The sequence below is a fragment of the Panicum virgatum genome, chromosome 2N (genome assembly GCF_016808335.1).
Source record: "Panicum virgatum strain AP13 chromosome 2N, P.virgatum_v5, whole genome shotgun sequence".
NCBI classification, from domain to species: domain Eukaryota; kingdom Viridiplantae; phylum Streptophyta; class Magnoliopsida; order Poales; family Poaceae; genus Panicum; species Panicum virgatum.
In genome coordinates this window covers 68,510,526-68,528,289 of record NC_053146.1, presented here as the reverse complement: position 1 = coordinate 68,528,289, position 17,764 = coordinate 68,510,526, and the positions used below count along the sequence as shown (strand labels likewise).

Below are 17,764 nucleotides of genomic sequence, written 5' to 3'. Positions count from 1 at the left end.
AAATTCGGCGAGAAATTAGCATCACTTCACTCAATGAACTGAAACTTAGCACCACTTTACTCAACGAACTGAATCTAAGTTATGCTACAAGTTGTACAGAACATGGAACTTATTTTGCATTCTGCAACAAGTTCTCGGTACTAGACACTATCTGAAACAACTAAATGCAACAAAATTTGATGAATGGTCAACGAGAAAAAAGCTTGGCGGAATCAAAGGCGTCATACATGCACCAGCACGTCGTAACAAATGTTTCCACCTTTAGTGTCTGTATATATACATGTACATGTGCCAGTGACAGTGTTGGTATTGATGATCATGAAAAAGGGTTAGCCTATTGTACACTAGAATTCTTTGTACAACATCCATACAAGGCTGATGGTCCAAGTGATTTCTTATATGAAACCTGCAAAAGAAAATACAAGATCACCACATTAGTAGACATGATCGCACTGACATGTTCACCCCTGAGCTTGAATGCTTGATATAGGCATTTAGTGAAATAGGATGCCTCGGAAAAACAAAATTGTCTAGCATTTGTGAACTAAAACAATCTCTGCAAAATGGCATCTAGTTTGCACGAGAGAATACTAGCTTAATGCAGTTAGATGCCCACAGGACCAAAATATTTCCAAGTAAGCAAATTCAGAAAGCTTCATATATGAATGGACATCAGATTACACAATAATACAAGGAAAATACAAGTGTTTAAAACTAAGGTGTAGAGTTGAGAGAAGGTAATCATAAATACAAAATTTGAAGGTCCTAAAAAATAATGAAAAAAAGAATCAAGAATGAAGCTCAAAAGTTGCATAAAACATTAAAAAACCAAGTGAAGGTAACTATACTGATAGTACCTCTTTCAAGAAAGCAATACAGATTGGAGAAACATGTCATTGTTGAATTCTGATTTCAGTGACAGGAAACATTTATCAAATGATTTAATTCAAGGTCGCACAAGACCCTATATGTCGATGTATCATAGTGAGTGAGTAGTATCAGCAAATGCTCTTACTGGTCACTTCCATTTTTGCACCATCAGGAGATATATTCAGTGTTCTAGAACTCAATTTCATTTGACACTACTTCCAGGAACAAGCAAACATAGATATGTATAATCCAGATTATAACAAACACAGTATTAGTAAAGGTACCTGCATGAACTTTATCCAGAAGACATGGCATCATGGCAAGGGTGAAAAGAAAAAAAAACTGCTAGCCGTCTTGTTGGTTAGCACAGTTAGTTAGCTTTGTTGTCCTCTCCCTGCTCAAGAATAAAGATAGTAACATCAAGGAGTAGCATTTAAAAAATAGGATTAAACTTCAGTTATGCTTAAATGGGAGTTACCATCAAAATTGTCGTGGCAACACATCATCTTCTACTGCTCAAAGGAAACTATGATACTGACTCTTCAGCCATAAGCCAGCCTTGACAGAGAACCACATAATTTACATCATGTAGAAAGAGAACGCTCAGCAACGAGCCGCTTTCCGATAACGACGTATCTTATCAACTGCAGGCAGTGAAGCGCCTCCTCCTACCTCCAAACTATTACAAGCACTGAGCCGCGCGAGGCTCATCTTCATTTGCGTCCCATACTAAACCAAATCATCCAAGTGGATGTGGAACTATGTATACTAATTGGGAGACATAAAAAAATAAAGAAGACCAGTTTCTGTACAAATTGACCAGCGCGTGGAAATGAGAAGACCCATGCTTTTTGCACTGTTGAACTATTCAGCTTCATGCTACCTCGTCAAGGACAAAGTTAAAATTGGTTTGCACATCCACAGGACGGTTCAACTGATGGCATTTTCCCAGATTCTAAACTTGTCAGCAGCTGATAGACTCCATTGAAATCCGCACAAGCCTTAGTAGATCATTCACACTTCGGAAGTTGAAATCCAGAACTGTTCTTACTGAAGAAAGACCGTCCATTCCATTTTCATGAGTGCCAGCAGCAGAAGCAATTGCTGATTGTGACTTCCGAGTTGCCTCAAATGCACCATTGACATCATTTGTCTGCAGAAACCAAAGCAACATTAGATCCCATATAAAGAATTGAAGAATATTAATCATTGAAAGTGGCATACATTAATGTATGAGCTGTTGTTCTGAGTAACGGGAAGTCCTAGGATATATGCCTAACCTTGTCCGATTTGAGGAATGGTATGAACTGATCCAGTCCCATATAATTCCACATGGCCACAATGCAGTTGAATAAAAGGTATAAGGTCATGCCATTCAGATTAACCCATGAGAGGACAAACAAAACCATCCTAGAACAAGGTAATTCCTCCAGCTAAACAAGCCACTAGTACTGCCCGAGACACAATTGAATTGGACTCTCACCTAGAAGCAGAACTGTTGCTCAAAATTGCCAGAATCTATCCAATTTCCTAATTTATTAACTTCTGGTGAACTTGTAAGTGGCCAGCATAGGATGCAAAACATTCTAGGAAACTTAATTCAAAACCCTGCTTCACCATCCTAACAATCACAAGGTCCACAATTGCTAAGACCACTTTTATGCTGCAACAAATAATGTCACACAAACAATCACGATTAAAAAAAATTCAAACCACTGGTTCAACTTCCTGGCAGAAGAGAAATAACAAAGCTTCTAAGGCCATTTCTGAATTCAGAGTATCTATTTCATTTAGCTATGAAACTACATATGATATACTGAGTAACCTACTTCCAATGGAAAAAACAAATCCAAAATAAAACACAATCGGGCATGCATGCAACAAAATGGGTGCATTCCACCCAATTAACATGGTAGTAACATGCAGCAGTAAATTAAGGACCCCAGCAATCAAACAGCAGTGAGCACTTTCCTATTGAATCATGAACAGTTGAGAAGACTTGAACACAAATTATAATAGATAACTAGGCAAACTATACTAACAAAACATCTTATTGCATGGTCTACAGGTTACGGACTATCTTTGAATCAATGAAAATTAAGGCATGTTGTAATTGAGGACAAATGTTTGGACTGCCTATCAGGATTTTTAACAACTTACATAAGCTAGTAACCGCATCAAGTGTGGTTGATTACGAGCAGCGAGCAACAAATTATTCCCAGTCACTTGTGGTGAATTAGCATCCTTGCTTGAAGAGCCCTTAGATAATCCATTGTTATTTAAATTATCAATGTCTGAGGCTGAAGATGATGGTGATTCACCTACAAAAGTTATGATCAAGAGTAAGCAAAAGAGAAAGGAAAATCGATACAACGCCAACCAGAAACAACAAAAAAGAACAGACAAGAAATAACAGCACCTAGTAGAAGTCACGCAGACCAAAATAACCAGAAACAAGAGAAACTACTGCTCTATCCCATATAAACCAATTTTGATACAATACATATTTCGAAAGTCTACGTTTTGAGGATGACATGCCAGCTCAGACAATGCATCCATAAGTAGAACCTTCTGGCATGACCTCTACATTCTATTTTAGATGCAGAATGATCAATTGATAATTGAAAAAGATCTAGCCCCAGCATAGCCACAGAATTGCATAGTGTATCCACAATTCCATCATTTTCACCGTGCTTAAGTGGCTTAAATGAACTGATAATATTCTCATTTGTTATGTATGACTAAGATAATGGTTTGAAGTACCCTACTAGAAAATCATGTAAGTTTATAAAGAAATTTACAGTATTGGAAATCATACAATGGAAAATAACGACTAAAATTCCTCATTTGGAACATCAAGTACCTAGTGCAGTCTGTACAACTGCCTGTAACACTTGTCTATCCTTGTTTGCACTTGGGTATTTGTAGTATGCAGCCTTCAGATAAGCAACTTCAACACACTTATATGCTAAAGCAGCAGCAGCCATCTTCTTGCATTTTTCATATGCGTGACCAACAAAGCTGGAGAATCAAATGGACACTTAATATTGCAACCAAATTTGACAATATCAAACAAAACCAAATGCATAGAATATAATTTGATAGAAGTATCAACTAAAACTTTTTTAGAGAAGGCAATGATGATTGCAGCAATTTGGCTTGGGTCCAACTGAACAACATTTGGCACCAAGGCATCATTTTAAGCATCTACATATAACTAGCATGCAAACTACACAGTGAATACTATCAAGCTAATAAGCTTACTTTGAATACGTTTGGTTAATCAAGTGGTACTACCCATACAAGTCAGGCTATGCAGAAGCACTTCAAAGGTCCAACAATCCAATTTACAACCTGGGAGATACACTGCCAATGGTTTATTCGCAATGCAAGCTGGTTTGTCAAGCAGTGTGCTTGCACTTGCAAGGAAAATATAAACACAGCCTAAAATGGGGTTACAGATCGAAAGGTCAAATGTTGGAGGGTGCACCATGTGTCACAGAAATATGTCAACAACAAGTCATGCTGCTAATTGCTAAAGAAGCATTTGCATTGCATGTACATGAGGTCACAAAGAAAGTAGTTGTCTTAATCTAATGATCCTGCTTCCTTTCATGGAAATGAAATTGCCTAGTACAAGTAACACTGGAACAATATATCGCATATATTAGTGGAGCTTACTTGCAAAGTTTTGCAGTATCTGAATACATGCTCTGGGCTGCATCTCCTTGTTTCGAACCATCAAAATTAGGAGGTTCCAAAAGTGATGCAACATGCAAAAATTTTAAGGCAGCCTCAAAGTAGAGTCTTGTGCTTTCAAGTTCTTTTCCTTCTTCCTGCAGAGAAAATTGGTGAGAACCCTACAAGATAAAGCTAACACACTACTGGACTAGTCATACAAGCATGACATCACATCCTAGGAGCAAAACTAAAGAGAACAACCTTCAAACGATTAGCCTTGTGCTTTAAGTCCCGGGCTTCTTTGAGTGCATATGCAGCCGAAGTATTATCCTTCCTAGCTGGACTAGAGGTATGAGCAGGACTAGGAATTGCTTGTTTTGCAGTGCCATGTCGCCCTCCATTTTCAGTGTTGTACTGTCTTATCTGTGGAGTCAATTTTGACCCATTAGGTTTTAATGGAGTAGAGTGGGAATCAAATTTGCTTTCTTTCGGAGGTGAGCCCATCTGGGGTTTAGGCTTCTGTGAATCTTGCTTGCTGCTCTTGAGATATGATTTTTCTTTTCCAGATGGCAAACCTAGCACAGGATTTCCATCTGGTGGACAATGAGTTGATCCATTTCTATCTTGAAGGGAATTTGTGCTTTTCTTATATTCATGCACACCCGAATCACCTTTAGTATCCAACACTGATGTCTTTGCATCAACAGTATGCTTTCCTGGTTGCATCGAAGGGCCATCTGTATGATAGTTATTTCTGTCACCAGAATGCAAATGGTTAGAACCCCTAGGTATATGGGAGCCCTTCACATTGGAATCCTTCCTCCCAGATTCATGCTGCAGATCATCATTCAAACCCCTTTCAAAATTAATACCATCAGAGGCATGACCTTGCGTTAATTGAACCGGTCCGTTATCTTTATCAGATTTTCTTCGAGAAGAACCAACCAAAACAGGTTCACTAGCCCGTTGATCGTTGCCTGCTACGCCAACTTCAGTATTTAGTTGTTTTACCATGCTTGGCGTGGTGCTTGAGTTAGCATTAAGAGACCCATCCTTACCTGAGATTCTACTATGAGGGACCTTATCAATGTTAGAGTTTCTCTGTGGTGATGAAGAAAGAGACTCAATTGGCGAAGTCTTTGTAGCTTGAGTGTTATGCTTCTTTTTTTGTGAGCCTGAAGCCTTCGAAGAACTTGAAGTTACAGCTGCACTCTGAACATAGGCCACATCACTAGGAGCAGGTTCACCCAAGTCCAAAGTCTGATCACAAAGGTTACTTTCTAGTTCCGGCGGACCTCTTTTACCACGAAAGAGTGTGTTGTCTTCAACTAACTCGTTCATATGCCCCCCATCATAAGACAAAATCTGATCAGCATGCTGAATTTTCCCTGGTTTGGAGTCCGTCGCTGACAACCGTTCTTCAGACTTCAACTTTGCCTCCTTCAAGTTTGGATCCTTATGTATTTCCTTGATAGCAGAGCTGGTGTTTGCTGTAGCTCCTTTGCTTACATGAGCTACTGAATTGTACTGACTCTCCTCCCATTCCTTCACTATTCTCTTCTTACTAGACAAATCTGATCTTTGTACATCTGACTGCTGAAAATATTCCTTGTTCTCATCTTCCGGAATAAACACATCCTCGTATCTAGCTTTCTTGGAATTTTCCAGACGATTATTCCGTGAAATATTTTTTTGCTTTGATGAAGAAACATCACTCCTTTCACCAGAACCCTTTGAGGTTGCTGTCTTCACAGGCAAAGCCTTGGCCTCATCAGGAACATCTCCACTAGCTAAATTGTATCCAGGATGCCTATCTCTGTCAAAATGATTCCGCTCTTCTTTCCTAATTTTCTTAGAAGCTTTGTATTCATCATGATCCATGTCTCTCTTGCTCTTTACTTTTGAATGCTTCTTAGATCTTTCAACAAGATCTCCTACATTTGATCAAGAAAATATGTCAGCAATGCATAGACACAACAGGTATGGAAAGGGGAAGGAATATTATGTCAGGTAAAACTGAAATAATAAGGATTGAAGAGGATAAAACCTCCATCAGAATAGCTACTGTGATGCTTGCTCTTGGACCTTTTCTTTTCAATAATTGGGTCAACCAATTTGCTAACAGAATCTCTCTCGATCGGATACTGACTACCATCAGCGTAACTTTTACTTTTATTAGGAGTATGATGGTTGCTCACTGGATGACCTGAAGCCTGTGATTGGTGAGAACCCTCAGCCATATAATTTCCATCACTCAGAGCATTTTTTCTTTTCCTACTCTGCTCAGCGTGTCCATTTAAATTGGAAGTACTGGATGTCACTAGTCCTGCTGAAGCAACATGGGGATGACCACCATTAGGAATACCATTTGCAGGCACTGGCATGACATATAATGCATTTAGAGCATTTGTAGTCTCTTCTTCACTGATCTCACACCTATTCATCCCAGGCCTGTAAAAGTTCCAAACAACGGAATTTCAGCAAGAAATCATTATTGTTCATTAAGATGAAATAGAGAATACTTTGTTGCTCTTAAATCGCAGCATACCACCTTAGATAAAAATTCAAGATATTGTAGATACCAACACAAGCTACAATATATAATTAGGCTAAACCTACCACCAAGAAGGTGTTTAGTGTGATATATGCCCCCAACCTTCAATATATGATGAGTAGCTATTAGAGTCTCCCAATTATCCACAAGGATTTTGATAAATTTTAATTAAAGGAACCACACCAGACTAGGAAGGTGAGATTGTAAATAAGATGAAACAGACACCCAAATTGACTTGAAGATGACTAAATCTAGGTGGTGACTAACACCTTTAATGGTGCAAAAAATTGAGATGGGTTGAAATACATCTTTTATAGGGGAAAGCACGGTCTAACTCCACAAAGTTTTCATTAGATTCTATGCCTCCTTGGTATCTGTACATAAGATACTCAGTTACTGACACAAGAAAGTGGAGATTGTTTAGCCTTTAGTCTAATGTGTGAACTTTTAAACTTATAACATATTAATATCTCTAAAAGCATCGAAACTGAAAATATGAAAACGATATAACTATCAGAATTCATGGTTCACCACAATTCATAGAAATATCGAAATTGAACATAGCAAAGGGAGTCATTGGATAACTGCTTTGATAGACCAATGCAATTTGGCACAAGAATCCAGATCTACCAAAATTCCAATCATGTGTTTTATCAGAATGTGTATGCTGTGTTCAGTTTGACTAAAATAAAACCCATATCTAATACTTCCTTCAGTCCCAAATTATTAGTCGTTTTGGCTTTTGTACGTGAGTAGTTTTTGTTATGCATCTAGATATATGCATAGCAAAATCTATGTATCTAGAAAAGACAAAAAAAACTAATAATTTGGGACGGAGGGAATACAACTGTAGTGGTTTAAACACATCAAACTAACCAATCCCAAACAGGTAAGGACGTAAGGCGACACTGGCTACATGCTATCTAGTTTATACCTTGTTAGACAACGGAAATAATGGACAGGATAGTAAAACAATCACAAAAGAAGTATAAGCAGGAAATATAGAATGTTCACGATATATGAAATTATGAGTGGACATAAGCTTACAGCCAGTGTAGCATGCTACATTTCCACTTCTTAGGAAGACTTGAAGGATTCATCTCATAAGGCAGGAGACGCCATCTCTGGCATATGTCACAGCACACCCAATGTTCCTCTATTACAACTGGGGCTGGAAGACTAGGAGCTGCATTCGTAGTTGATATGGTAGCAGGTGGAGGTATCTGCATCTTCTGCTCCTCAGAAGCTGCATGTTTGTCATGCTTTACGCTAGAAGAAATCTCCCTCCTCAAGTTACCAGGCATATCGGAGTCCCTTTCGCTATCATTTTTCCGAGATTTTTCCTTTGGCCGTGGTTCTCCAAGGCCACTTTCACTCTCCAATGAATCCTGTTCCTTGCCTACATAAGATCCTTCGGGTAAGTTGTCCCTAGCATCTCTATGTGATTTTGCTTTGGGTTTCTTTCCAGTATGGCTAGATTTGGATTGCATGTCATTTTTCCTCTCCTTAACTGCAGCAGAAGAATGAATGTGCTTCTCTTCCTCCAGGAAATCAGAAGATGTTGATGCATTGATCTTTTGTTCTCTCTGCATTTTTTTGACCTCACTCTTGGAGTTATTTTCCCCATTTGTGTCGTAAGGTAAACTTTCTTTACCGGAAATCTTCCCCATGCTACGGGAAACAGCTGGAGCTCTTTCATTTATAACATTGCTGCCTTCAAAGTTAGAGCCATTAAATTTATTCTCAGGTTTTATTTTCTTTTCTTGCTTCCTATCCAATATTAGGTTTTTGTCATTAGTTGTATTCCTTTCTTCTAAATTGGTCTCTCCCTTCTCTATCTTGGGTTTTACTTCTCCCTTTGCTGCTGAAAAGTCCATTTCTGAACTACCAAAACTACTGTTCTCTAAGCATTCCGCCGCCTCCGCTTTGACAGGTTCCGCTTTGATTGTCGTGGAGTCACTCTTGATAGCCCGTTCTTTCAGTCGAGCATCTTTATTTCCGCCCAAGTTGTTTTCTGTTGGCTCATCTTCAAGTTGATTCTCGCCTTTTCTCTCAATAGCTCTGGCATCTGACAGCAATGCTATGTTCAGAGCTTCAGATACGATCTTTTGACCAGCAGCTGTTTCTATATCAATCTCCTTTTTCATAACTGCACTAATATCATTTCTGCTCTTTAAATTCTTTGCATCTAACAGTTTCTTTTTCTTACCATCAGATTTCACCTTTTTAGCCACATGGCCTTCATATGTTTCTTGTACATTTTCTATGTCCACATGTGAGTCCCACTTCTTTGATGAAGTCAAAACCTTCTTTGTCAATTGCAAGATATTGGCTGGCAGAGGGGATAACAGGAAGCCTCCAGGAACTGAAAAGCATGTCATGATCTGCTCGATCATATAGTGAAATAAAATTTGTCATCAACTCGTTGAACTATGGATAATGGACTACAAGTATAGACAGCTTGTGGGTACCATTAACAATTTACCTGAAGAATGGTTCGTGGAGATTCATGTGGAACATTATTAACTTCAGGGGAGAGACTCCCACATCCATCGGGGCTATCCTCGATGGATGAAGGTGAAGAGATATCAAGGCCCAGACCACTGTAAATAGCTGCATTATTTCTTGCCAAAACATTATCAGAACCAACTTTTATCCGGACTTTAAATCTATTCTGGTCACTAGATTTAGATGGCCCATAAGAATCATGGGAGCCGGAATGCCCAGAACTCCTTTCAGCCTTTGTGATTGGACGTGTTTCCTTTTTACTTGAATCACCAGAAAAGGGCACCACAGGACCATTATTTTGTGGGATAGATGGAACTGTCACAGCCGAAGGGTTTTGAGAAATGCCCTACATTATAAATCATTGCATCATCAATGCCAAACAAGTGCATGTTCATGATAACACTGTTCTACAACAGTAGATGATCACAGCCAAAACAAACTTAGGCACCTCAAAAGACTGGTAAGAGGGAGATTTTGAGGTAACACTTGCTGCCTTAGGTGGACTTCTAGTTTGAGGAAGAGGAGAGCGCTGGTACGTAGGTAAAAATGAGCCATATCCACCAAATTTCGACCCTGTAAAAGATTAGAGTTCTGCTTAATGTTTTTCTAGAATGAACCCAAATCAAGCTGATGCAGCAACTGTTTAATCTCCTTGCCTAGATTCTCCGCAGAGACGCCTCCTTCAAAGTCCTTCTGAAAATGGCCAAGTACATCTTGAAGTTTTTCATCCTGAAATAAATGCAAACCATGGCACATGAAGAAATGTTACTGCAAACTTGATTGCTGGTGTGGCATACAGTATATCATTAAACCAAAAATGCTGTCTTGCTGGCAACTTCAAGCTGCTAGTCACCCTAAATGTGGGGAACTGCATAAAGCAAGGCTCGAGTTACAGCTATCCTTTCATTACCCTGGATATGTCATTTTTCAAGAAAACCAGAAAGTGTGCTGCTGTTGCCCGAATTTGGTCAAAGATATACCATTAACCATTAATGTCTTTTCTTTATCTTTACCCCTTTTTCTGGACAAACAGAATTTTTATATACAGCATTTATTGAATATTAAAAGTTTGGAGTTACAAGTGTATAAACATGAAGAAGGTATTGAGTTAAGCCCAAAACAAGGACAGATTTCAGTAACGCACGCCGCACGGGGCCATTGTAGACTGAACGGCGTTATGGAACCACCAATCCAAAAAAAAAAGGGAAACAAACGATCCCACCGTCAAAGGCTTGTACAAACTACCTCAGTAGGACAATTATAGCTGCATGGCTGTGGCCTTGTAGCTGAGGGGAGGAGAAACGGAAAACATGAGGAGAGATGAGACTGGACCCTCACCCTCCAACACTAGGGCTTGCAAAATTTCTTTTTTTTCCCCAAAATGAAAAGGGTTATGTGTAATCTCAGAGAGAGAGAGGAGAGAGAGAGACCAGCCGAATCAGCAGTGATACCTAACAAACACCATAGCAAGCTAAGATGATAGTTTGTCTTTCCATTTCCATTATAGACATCATCATCAAAGTACTTGCTTGATTAAGTTAGCATCCTAACCATCAACCGACCAACAAACTGAGCAAAACTTCAAGCTTCAGCCAAAGCAACAATTTGAGCAAATTTTAATGATCCAGCCAAGCAATAGCTTCCAGTGCCAAAGTAGCATCATTTGTATTGTACCAAGCACAAGAGATCGAAACCTTTATAAGAATCGGACTGATGAAGCGAGTCGCAGCGCTAATCGTAAGCACATCTATCGGTACTAGTAAGCAATAGCAGCAAGCAGCTCAGAGCTGTGCCGAAGCAGACGAGGCCGCGACATTTCTGGAGGAGGCGAGAGCAACTCACAATGTAAGACAGCGCAACGTCGGGGTCGACGAAGGCGGTGTCGTCTCCGCAGGCCTCCCCCTCCTCGAGCTCGGCGTCCTCGTCCATGCCGCCCCGGAGCTGAGCTACGCCGCCGCGGCCGGCCGCATCCTCCTGCCGCTGCCTCACGGACAGCATCCACCCGGCCCGCCGGGCCCACCCCACTTACCACCCACCTCCCGGCGGCTCCCGGGCGCCGAGGTTAGCTCAGCAAGACCCACGAGTAGGAGCTCAAATCCGAGCCCCTGAGCTCCCCGATCGGCGGGATCTCTCCTCCGGCCGCGGCCGAATCGGCGAATCGGAGACCTTCGGATTGGGGATCGCGAGATTCGGACGGGAGGCTCCCTCGCTTTGCCCTCTCTCTGTCTCTCTCTGTCCTTCCCCTCTTGGCTGCCTCGGCGTCTCGAGGTTTCGTCGCACGCGAGAATTTTTTTTAATTGATTTTACGATAGCCAGGCCAGCCTTTTTGCGGCTGCCTCCCTCCCTCCCCCTTCCTCTCCCAGTCCCAGTCTCCCTCTTGTGTTTGCCTCCCCTGCTGTTTGGTAGACCTGGCGGGGGGACAGGCGGCGGTGGCCAGCCTTCCTTTCTTGTTCGGCCGCCTTGACACTGGGATGCTTTTCTTTCTCGTCCGCGGCGCCCTTTTTTCCCCCTTTCCCCGCGGCTTTTCGCAGGGAATGAGAGGAGAGAATAATTGGAATGTCCCTTGCTTGGGGGGTGACGAGGAGGAGATGATTAAGTTGTGGATACAGATTTAACAACCTACGTATATGTTATAAAGATTTTGATTCGTGGATACATAGAATGTGTAGATCTTAAAATTATACATCTAAGGACATGTTTGGATTGCAGCCATAACTCAACACACCACGAGTACAACAGTCACACCTGGGAAGGCTGCTACTTGGTTGGCTATTAGCTTTAGGCTGCAACAGCTTTTTCACGTTGATATTTTCATCAAGTTGTGGCGGCCGATTTGCTCTCCACACATTACTATAACTTATTTGCAGTGGCGAGTGTTGATCAGAATCCAAACAGCCCCTAAATTATTTGCAGTGCACAAGAGCACTCGATTGTTAGGCGGTCCTTCCTTGCTTACAGATAACGAGGAGAGGATCTAGTGTGCGTGTCTCTCCATTTGATAAGGTGGTTAAACATTTTCGAGTCATTGTGATTGAAATATTAACATATAAAGCTCATATATTATGGATCCATATATACGTCAATCACTAAATATTATTATTGAGTTTTATGTGTCTATGATTCAATACCACTATACGTTCGGTCATAATTCGGTTACAACTTTCTAACTTCATCTCGCAAGTTTAATTAACATCAACTTCACATGTGACACCGTATCCCCCATAAAAATAGCATCGGAATCGGAATTAAAAGGAGTCATTCTTGTTTCCCGTCTTATATATCCCGGAAAAGTTTTGTTTTCTAAAATTACTGAAAGATATAGCATTAATATTAAATACGATAAGATAGAATGATCGTGCTGGCGTGGACATATCTCCTTCAGCTTTTCACTCCGTGTCAACGTCGATGTTTACAATTGCTTCGTGTGTTGGTGAATGTTTGGTGGGTGGAAGCTCTCTTTAGCACCTAGTGGCCATTTAGATCCAAATGCTAAATACGAGTGCTAATGGATGTGAGCTAAAGTTTAGATAAAATTTAAAATTTTAGCAAAAGTATAAGTTTAGTACCAAATTTTAAGTAGGATCTTAGATATGTTTTTGACATTTTCTTTGCAGTGATCATATCTAAAGTTTTTTTTTAAAAAAAGACAATCCACATGTTGTACCCAAAATCCTTTGCCTTAGCCTTCCAAGGACCGAAAGACATGATCACTCGTCACCCCATAAGTTGCCCATGTTCCAGAGACATACTTTCCGTGGGACGCCCTCACGTGATCCTTGCCTGATAGAATTAGGACAAAGCCTGCATTTGTAGCATCAATTCTGTGTCCGTGCCCGCCCTTTGGAATTGGCGAATTGGTTGTCGCTGTCGCAGAGTTGCCGTGGAGAGGGGCTGCGGCCTCTCGATCCGTTGTTCACATCCACAAACCGTACGTGTCTTCCAATCAGAGTTCAGATCGATGGCTGCTGCAGCTGCTCACAGCTTCTGCCTTGGGTGGATAAACACTGGCCGTGTTTGGTTTGGGCTGAAAAAAATTTCGCGAAAATTTTTACTCATTTGGCCACTAATTTAGAGTGCCAAATAAAATCTAATTACAAAATCACCTGCAGGACCCCTGATAAATTCGCGAGGCCAATCTATTGAGGTCTCTGACCACGTAATTAGAGAATGGTTACTGTAGTATCACTGTAGCAAATCAACAATTAATTACCGTCATTAGATTCGTCTCGAAAAGTTACACCCATCCCTAATTTTTTTTTACAAATAGATTTTATTTAGTACTCCATACGAATATTCGTCTTTTTGTGTAATTTTGATGTGACATTTTACCAAACGCGGGCACTGAGGGGTCAACTTTTACACATGTGCCATCATATCAGCCGGATCGGAACAGGCTTTTTCTGTGTAGAGATGTAAAATGTTCCTTTTTAGGCCCTCGTTTAGATGCATAAAATATTTTCGTTTATATTTGATAATTATTGTCCCAGAGTTAACTAGATTCAAAAGATTTGTCTCGCAAATTATAGACAAACTATGTAATTAGTTATTTTGTTTAGCTATATTTAATACTTCATGTATGCGTTTAAAGATTCGATGTGACGGGAAATTTTGTAAAGTTTTGGAATTTTAGGTAGATCGAAAGCATGCGGCGGCTGGTGATGCATGGTGAATTATTCATGAAGAACGCATGCGAACTCAGTCAAGGTGGCTTCTTTATTTTTGGTTTTTGTGGTCAACTGAATAATTCAGCTAACAAATACGTGGCGCTAAAATAAGAATGGTGGCGCCCGGGTAGACTGCGTAGACTCGCCGTACGTGCGCAGCGTGACACATGTCGTCCGACGTCCGGAAAACATCATTGGACATACGTAGACTCGCCGTCTCTCGGGGGGAAAGGAAATGGAGAATCGATCGATCACCATTGGACAAGCTTGCGCAGGGCACGGTGCTGTGCCAGTCAAACTATAAAGCTTAGCTCGCCTCTACCGTACCTACCACCAAAATAACCCTGGCAACTGGCATGCGTGCATTGGATATACGTAGCGGATATTAAGATCACCATTGGCATCACGCCCGCCACGGCACGAGTTCTGGATCGAGCAGTACGTTCCGCCACGCGATCCGCGTGCCGGATTTCGCGACCTGTCTGTCGCCCCCACAGCGCATAGACTGGCCGGGTTCGATCAGCTGCTGTCAGCAGCCTGCCGGCACATCACTCACTCCGACCTTTAGACCTTCCCTATAAAAAACGATACGCAGGAACGTTATTTGCAAACAGTATTTTTAGCTATGAAAATTAGAGAATCTCTAAGAATCGTTCTCGTGGTAGTACTTGTTCTTGTGCTACATACAAATTCACCGTGTTCGGCTGGTCACCAAGCCAACAGCTCTACAGGATTTCTTTCTCACATTCCTCCAGCTCCAGCCTCCAGCTCCAGCTTGCCGAACAGTGTTTTTCTCTCACACCACTCCAGCTCCAGCCTGCCGAACACGGTGATTACATCGGACGGGTGAGATTCTCCGTGTCCGGCCAATCATATTTATTATGAACGGCAACGGCAGTACCATGCCCCGAAATGAAATGGAAGGAATTTTAGGCAACGAACTACCAGTGCTACCATACCCTGTTTGTTTCCTTCGCGGTACTCGCGCTACAAAAAGAATCTTGCATGCATGGAGTACTAAATGAAGTTTATTTACAAAATCTTTTCACGAATGGGTGCAATTTTTCACGACAAATCTAATGACGGTAATTAATCGATGATTGGCTACAGTAATGCTGGCCAGGCCGCCCCCTCCCTCTAAGTCTAACCAGCGAGGCCCGAGAGTTGGGGAGATTTGGAGGGGGTTTTATTTAATTTGTTCAATCTGTTTAGAGTTTAGAGTACCGACTCTAGGTCTCTACACTATCCATCCCGATTCTACTTTTTCTTCCCGCGTGGCTGCGTCCTTTCCGCTTCCGGCAGGTGGAATAAACTCTAGTGGCACGGAGGGCAACTACTGCTTGCGATGAGACGCGAGCAGCTTGCAACTAAAGGAATTGTGCAGTGCACATCTGCGGCTAAAAAATAATTTCATCATTTAAAATATTGAATACCCAAATTTCAAATCCAGGCCCGCCCCTGGCCGCAGCTAGCTGATTCTGATCCATGACAGACAGATGGCTCCTCCAAGTAATTAACTGAAGGTGACGCCGGGTCGCTGTCGGACATGCATGTCAAAAAAAACGATCGCGTTTTGCCGTTCCATTCCGTTCCACATCCACCGGGCCCTCAGATTTTGGTTCCATGCCGTGCGTGATCCCTTTTTCTTTTCTTTTTTTTCTTTTCGGTCTACTCCACTAATACTTTATCATATCGCAGGTCTCGTACATATATTTGCGCTGAACCTGATTGAGCTATGTGCACCGAGTCAATAATGACCCATTAATTAATATTGTACAGCTACGATTTCGTCATGTGTACCGTCACTCGATGGCTTGATATATACTTAGGAGTATTAATAATGAGCTAAGCATCAGGTGGATATCTATTTTTTTTACAAATGTGCCTAATCATTTATTGCATTAAGAGAAAAGCAATACGACCATTACAAAAATTTAATAAGCGAACGCTATTAAGGTGGAAATAGAGTACCACTAAGCAAGTGGCAGGCGACCCCAACAACAGAAAAGAAACAACAAGAACAATAGGGGAGGTGACTCACACGAACCTACAGATCTAGACACAAACACAACTGAGCCTGCTAAAGAGACAACATCACCAAGGTGCAAAGGGCTACAACATCAAGGGTGGCAAGGTGACTAACCAACCAAAGCGGCAAAAGCATCAGCCCGAAATGAACACCAACCAACATGACGGTGGTGGCAAAGCATCTGCCAAAGCAGAATGACGACAAAGCATACACCGACAAAGAGAGGGGCGGCAAAGCATCCACCAAATAATGATCTAGGCAACCCGGACGATGCAGACGAATAGAGTGAAGTTAGGCATAGAAGCGGAAACTCTCTGGAGAGAGCAGGTGACGACCGCCGGCAGAGCTTCCAAGACAATGCCTTAAGGGAGGGAGCGACGTCACAAGCCGTCATCGTTCGACCAAGGCGGTCAAGTCTTTCACCTGGAGAGCTCATTGGATATGACGCTTTTAAGAAAGCAAACAACACCAGAAGGTGTCACCGTCATAGCCCTGCAAGCAGACCTTAAGCTTTCGTCTCCACCCCATTCCCTCCTAGGAGCTGAGAAACCACCGAGCACCACTAGAGTGCCGCCACGGGATCGACAAGCGCCACAACAGCACAAGGAGCCCGCTAGATGATCCTACCACAGAGGCACTAGAAAGGAGCAGCCAGCGGGGTGGCCCATCCACCAGGAGAGGATGAGCGACTAGAGACCAACAACACCCTAGGCCGGCGACCGGCACTCGTTCACCCTAGCACACTTAGCATTAGAAGATAATCTTACATGCATGAAGTATTAAACGAAGTTTATTTGCAAATTTTTTCACAGATGGATGCAACTTTGCGTGACGAATATAATGAGCCTGATTAATCCATGTTTTGCTACAGTGATACTACAGTAACTATCCTCTAATTATGCGGTCAAAAGCCTCATTAGATTCGTCTTGCGAAGTAGCGCAGGGATTGTGGAATTAGTTTTGTAAACTGTTTTTATTTAATACCACTAATTGATGGTCAAAGTTTAGCGCGGCCAATCTAGTCGTGGAGGACAGGACGTGGGTGACGTGCAGGCAGAGAGGCAGCTGCTTCCAGCTGTAACATCGCACGCTTGGAAGATCTGTAGTGCGCGATTGTAGTACTGGATTTCCGAGGTTTATCTATAGAAATTTAAATCAACTAGCAAACTCGTACGTGATGGCTAGTCATGAGTCTCAAGAGCCGTGGAGCCTCATAGGATAAGCAACACATGGTACTAGGGGTTAACTTAGTGAAGTCACTGATGGAGGCATTAGAGTCCGTACAAACAACATATAGTAAATAAATAAATGGAATTGGAGTTTAAAAGTCGCTAATGATTCTAGTTGTTTTAGCGCAGAGATGGGCCCAACCAGCGTTCGTTCTTCAACTATATCCAGTTGTTCACTTAATGATCAGATCAAACAGCGCACCATACACTTGTCTAGCATTACATATGG

General features: G+C 41.7%; 1 protein-coding gene across 2 annotated transcripts; it reads right to left on the bottom strand.

The window, feature by feature from the left end:
* Positions 1-34: 34 nt before the first annotated feature.
* Positions 35-11,940, bottom strand: LOC120662132 (cysteine-tryptophan domain-containing zinc finger protein 7-like). 2 transcript variants are annotated; one of them, XM_039941243.1, is made up of 13 exons: positions 11,456-11,940; positions 10,270-10,342; positions 10,062-10,186; positions 9,591-9,959; positions 8,153-9,489; positions 6,599-7,002; positions 4,813-6,485; positions 4,552-4,706; positions 3,734-3,891; positions 3,031-3,191; positions 1,349-2,023; positions 1,155-1,264; positions 35-406 (listed from the first exon to the last, which is right to left on the bottom strand). In XM_039941243.1, exons 1-11 carry the CDS (start codon positions 11,609-11,611, stop codon positions 1,835-1,837), a joined length of 4,800 nt encoding a protein of 1,599 aa, XP_039797177.1. In that variant the 5' UTR covers positions 11,612-11,940; the 3' UTR covers positions 35-406; positions 1,155-1,264; positions 1,349-1,834. The 2 variants fall into 2 exon arrangements, with proteins under 2 accessions (XP_039797177.1, XP_039797178.1); XM_039941244.1 differs by lacking the exons at positions 35-406; positions 1,155-1,264 and adding an exon at positions 2,151-2,533 and having other exon boundaries at positions 1,850-2,023; positions 11,456-11,907.
* Positions 11,941-17,764: the final 5,824 nt, after the last annotated feature.

What these genes read in the sequence shown, in the direction of transcription:
- LOC120662132 (XM_039941243.1), bottom strand. Translation starts at nt 11,611, where the DNA reads ATGCTGTCCGTGAGGCAGCGGCAGGAGGATGCGGCCGGCCGCGGCGGC. An exon ending in ACGTTGCGCTGTCTTACATT is followed by an intron (nt 10,343 to 11,455) that starts GTGAGTTGCTCT and finishes CATTTATTTCAG; the next exon opens with GATGAAAAACTTCAAGATGT. An exon ending in CCTCTTACCAGTCTTTTGAG is followed by an intron (nt 9,960 to 10,061) that starts GTGCCTAAGTTT and finishes TTTATAATGTAG; the next exon opens with GGCATTTCTCAAAACCCTTC.